Source organism: Nothoprocta perdicaria, unplaced genomic scaffold (genome assembly GCF_003342845.1).
Source record: "Nothoprocta perdicaria isolate Ctin4 unplaced genomic scaffold, notPer1 scaffold_509, whole genome shotgun sequence".
Taxonomy (NCBI): Eukaryota; Metazoa; Chordata; class Aves; order Tinamiformes; family Tinamidae; genus Nothoprocta; species Nothoprocta perdicaria.
Window position 1 is genome coordinate 133,626 of NW_020455765.1, and position 3,108 is coordinate 136,733.

The 3,108-nt window shown below is 61.4% G+C and overlaps 1 protein-coding gene across 1 annotated transcript in view; it reads right to left on the reverse strand.

Moving 5' to 3' along the window:
- The window catches only part of SLC37A2 (solute carrier family 37 member 2), a 6,486-nt gene extending 4,317 nt beyond the window's left edge, over positions 1–2,169 (reverse strand). Inside the window, exons 1-5 of the mRNA XM_026048037.1 lie at positions 2,091–2,169; positions 1,075–1,210; positions 608–684; positions 374–540; positions 221–258 (exon numbers count right to left, since the gene is read on the reverse strand). Coding sequence (XP_025903822.1) covers positions 221–258; positions 374–540; positions 608–684; positions 1,075–1,210; positions 2,091–2,101 — 429 coding nt within the window. The 5' untranslated portion in view covers positions 2,102–2,169. The remainder of the gene's footprint in view (positions 1–220; positions 259–373; positions 541–607; positions 685–1,074; positions 1,211–2,090) is intronic.
- Positions 2,170–3,108: the final 939 nt, after the last annotated feature.

The window sequence follows — 3,108 nt, forward strand, 5'->3', positions numbered from 1 at the left end:
GAGCTCCTCAAATCTGCTCTGTGGAGTCTCCTTCTCCAGAGCTCCTCAAACCTGCTCTGTGGAGTCTCCTCTGGAGCTCCTCAAAACCTGCTCTGTGGAGTCTCCTTCTCCGGAGCTCCTCAAAACCAGCCACCAAGCGCCGAACAGACCTCCTGGTCTATTCCAGGGTGCCCCATTCCCACCCAATCCGGGTGTTCTTCCCGCTTTGGAGGCCACTCACGTGGTGCAGAGGCGGGCTGCAGCCAACGTCCTCGGGATCTGCAAGGAGAGAGGCCGCTCCGTGAGGGCTCGCCCGGCTTCCCGACGTCCCCTCCAGCGCCGGCAAGGACGGGAAGCTCGGGAACGTCCATCCGGAGCCGCGGGCGCCACTCACGCTCCACGAGGAAGAAGAAGCAGATGAGGCCCACGGAGGCGATGATGACGCCAGGCACCACGAAGGAGAGGCCCCACGCCGAGGAGACCCACGCGCCGGCGATGAGGGAGCCCAGGATGTTGCCCACGGACGTGTGGGAATTCCAGATGCCCATGATGAGGCCTCTCCTGCGGGAAGGGCCGGCTGAGCGGCCGGAGCGCCGCGGAGGCGTCCCGAGGCCGAAGGCCGACTCACTTGCCCTTCCCGAACCAGTTGCCCACGCAGGCCACCACGGCCGGCCAGCCCGTCGTCTGCACCAAGCCGTTGCAGATCTGCGGGAGAAAACAGCGGGAAAAGGCAATTCCCAAGCTGGATTCGGCCTCGGGGAGGCCGAGCGCTCCCGCGGGGCCCCAACGCCCGGATTTGGGGGGATTTCTTCCCAAAAAGGCCCTGCGGATACAGCCGCAAATTCCAAGCGGGATGGGGCCCGCATCCCAAATTCCGGCAGGCGGGCGCCGGCCGTTCCGGCTGTTGCCAAACCAGGTCGGAGCAATTAGGGAAGCGGGACGGTTTCGACGCCCACGCGCCCCACCTAGCCGGGCGCTGCCAACTCATCCCACGAGTGAATCCGTCCTCTGCGATCCCTTCCGCAAGGAATATGCTCCTTTTTTTTTTTTTTTTCCTATCGGAAAAGCGTGGGATTTGGGAAGAGGGCGCCTCACCTGGATGATGATGAAGTACCAGAGCACGTGGATGTTCCAGAAGTAGCCGAGGCCGAAGAGCGCCGTGAAGAGGCCGCTGAGGAGCATCCCGCTGGAGAGGTAGTAGCGCAGGGGCAGCCGCTCGCCGAAGATCCCGCTGCGGGATAGCGGGAAAACGGGATGGAGCAGGGAAAAGGGGAGAAATGGCGGGGAAAGGGATAGGGGGAAATGTGGGGGGGAACGGAGAGGGAATTGGGGGGAAAGGGATGGGGAAGAAATAGGTGGAAATAGGGGGGAAGAGGAGGAAAGAGGGAAGGAATAGATGGAAATAAGCGGAGGGATTTGGGGAAGTGGAGGGGGAATGGGGAGGAAATGGGGGAATAGGGGAGAAATAGGGGGAATAGGGAAGAGGTGGAGGGGAAATGGAGGAAAATGGGAGAGTAGAGGGAGAAGTAAGGAAAATAGAGGGAAGAAAAGGGGGAAATAGGGGAAGGAATAGAGGGGAGGGGGAGGAAATGGAAATAAGGAGGGAATGGAGGGGAAAATAGGGGAGGAATAAGGGGAGGAAGAGGGAAATGAGGAAGAAATGGGGGAGAAATAGAAGGGGGAATAAGAGGAAATAGGGGAGAAATAGGGAAGAATATGAGAGAAATGGGGAGAAATAGAGGGGAAATAAAGGGAAATAAGAGGGGAAATGGAGGGAAATAGAAATAATTGAAGGATGATTAGAGAGGGAAAAATGGAGGGAAAGTGGAAATGGAGGGGGAAGGGATGGAAATAGAGGGGGGAAGAGAAGGAAATGGGGGAAGGAAATGGGGGGAGAAGAGAAGGAAAGAGGGGATGGAAAGAGAAGGAAAGAGAGAGGAAAAGAGAAGGAAAGAGGGGATGGAAAGAGGGGGAAAGAGGGGATGGAAAGAGAGGGAAAGAGGGGATGGAAAGAGGGGAAAAGAGGGGATGGAAAGAGAGGGAAAGAGGGGATGGAAAGGGGGGGGAAAGGGAAGGAAAGGAGGGAGCCGGGGCGCTTTTCCCGGCCGCACCTGACGAACATTCCCACGGCGTAGGCCACCAGGAAGGCGTTATCCAGGGCGCCGAAAAGCTCCTTGTAGTTGTCCCCGTCTGGAGAGGGCGACGTTCCGGTGCCGCCGGCGCCCTTTGGCCCCCGGAGCGGCCGCCGGAGAAGGAAGGGGAAAGGGGGGGGGGGGATTTGGATTCCCGGGATGAGCCCGGAGCGGGATCCGTACCGAAGGGCGCCCAGCTGCAGTCGCCGGTGCCGTTGGAGCCGTCGCGGCGCTCGGCCGCCGAGCAGTTGCGGTGCAGCTGGCTCTGGTGGCGAGGATGAGGATGGGGGTGTCCCCAAGGTGTCCCCAGGGTGTCCCCTGGTGTCCCCAGGGTGTCACAGGGGTGTCCCCTGGTGTCCCCAGGGTGTCCCCGGGGTGTCCCCAGGGTGTCCCCAGGGTGTCCCCAGGGTGTCACTGGGGTGTCCCCCAGGGTGTCCCCAGGGTGTCCCCCAGGTCTCCTCAGGGTGACCCGGGACGCCCCCCAGGGTGTCCCCAGGGTGTCCCCAGGGTGTCTTTAGAGTGTCCCCCAGGGTGTCTCTAGGGTGTCCCCCAGGGCATTCCTGAGGTATCCCCAAGGTGTCTCTGGGGTGACCCCAGGGTGTCACGGGGGTGTCTCTAGGGTATCCCTAGGGTGTCCCCAGGGTGTCCCCAGGGTGTCTTTAGAGTGTCCCCCAGGGTGTCTCTAGGGTGTCCCCCAGGGCATTCCTGAGGTATCCCCAAGGTGTCTCTGGGGTGACCCCAGGGTGTCACGGGGGTGTCTCTAGGGTATCCCTAAGGTGTCCCCGGGGTGTCCCCAGGGTGTCCTTGAGGTGTCCCCCAGGGTGTCCCCAGGGTGACCCCCAAGGTGTCCCTGTGGCATTCCCGAGGTGTTCCTGGGATGTCCCGGGACATCTCCTGGGTGTCCCCAAGGTCTCCCTAGGGTGTCCTGGGGCATCCCCGAGGTGACCCCAAGTGTCCCCAGGGTGTCCCTCAGGGTGTCCCCGAGGTGTCCTCAGAG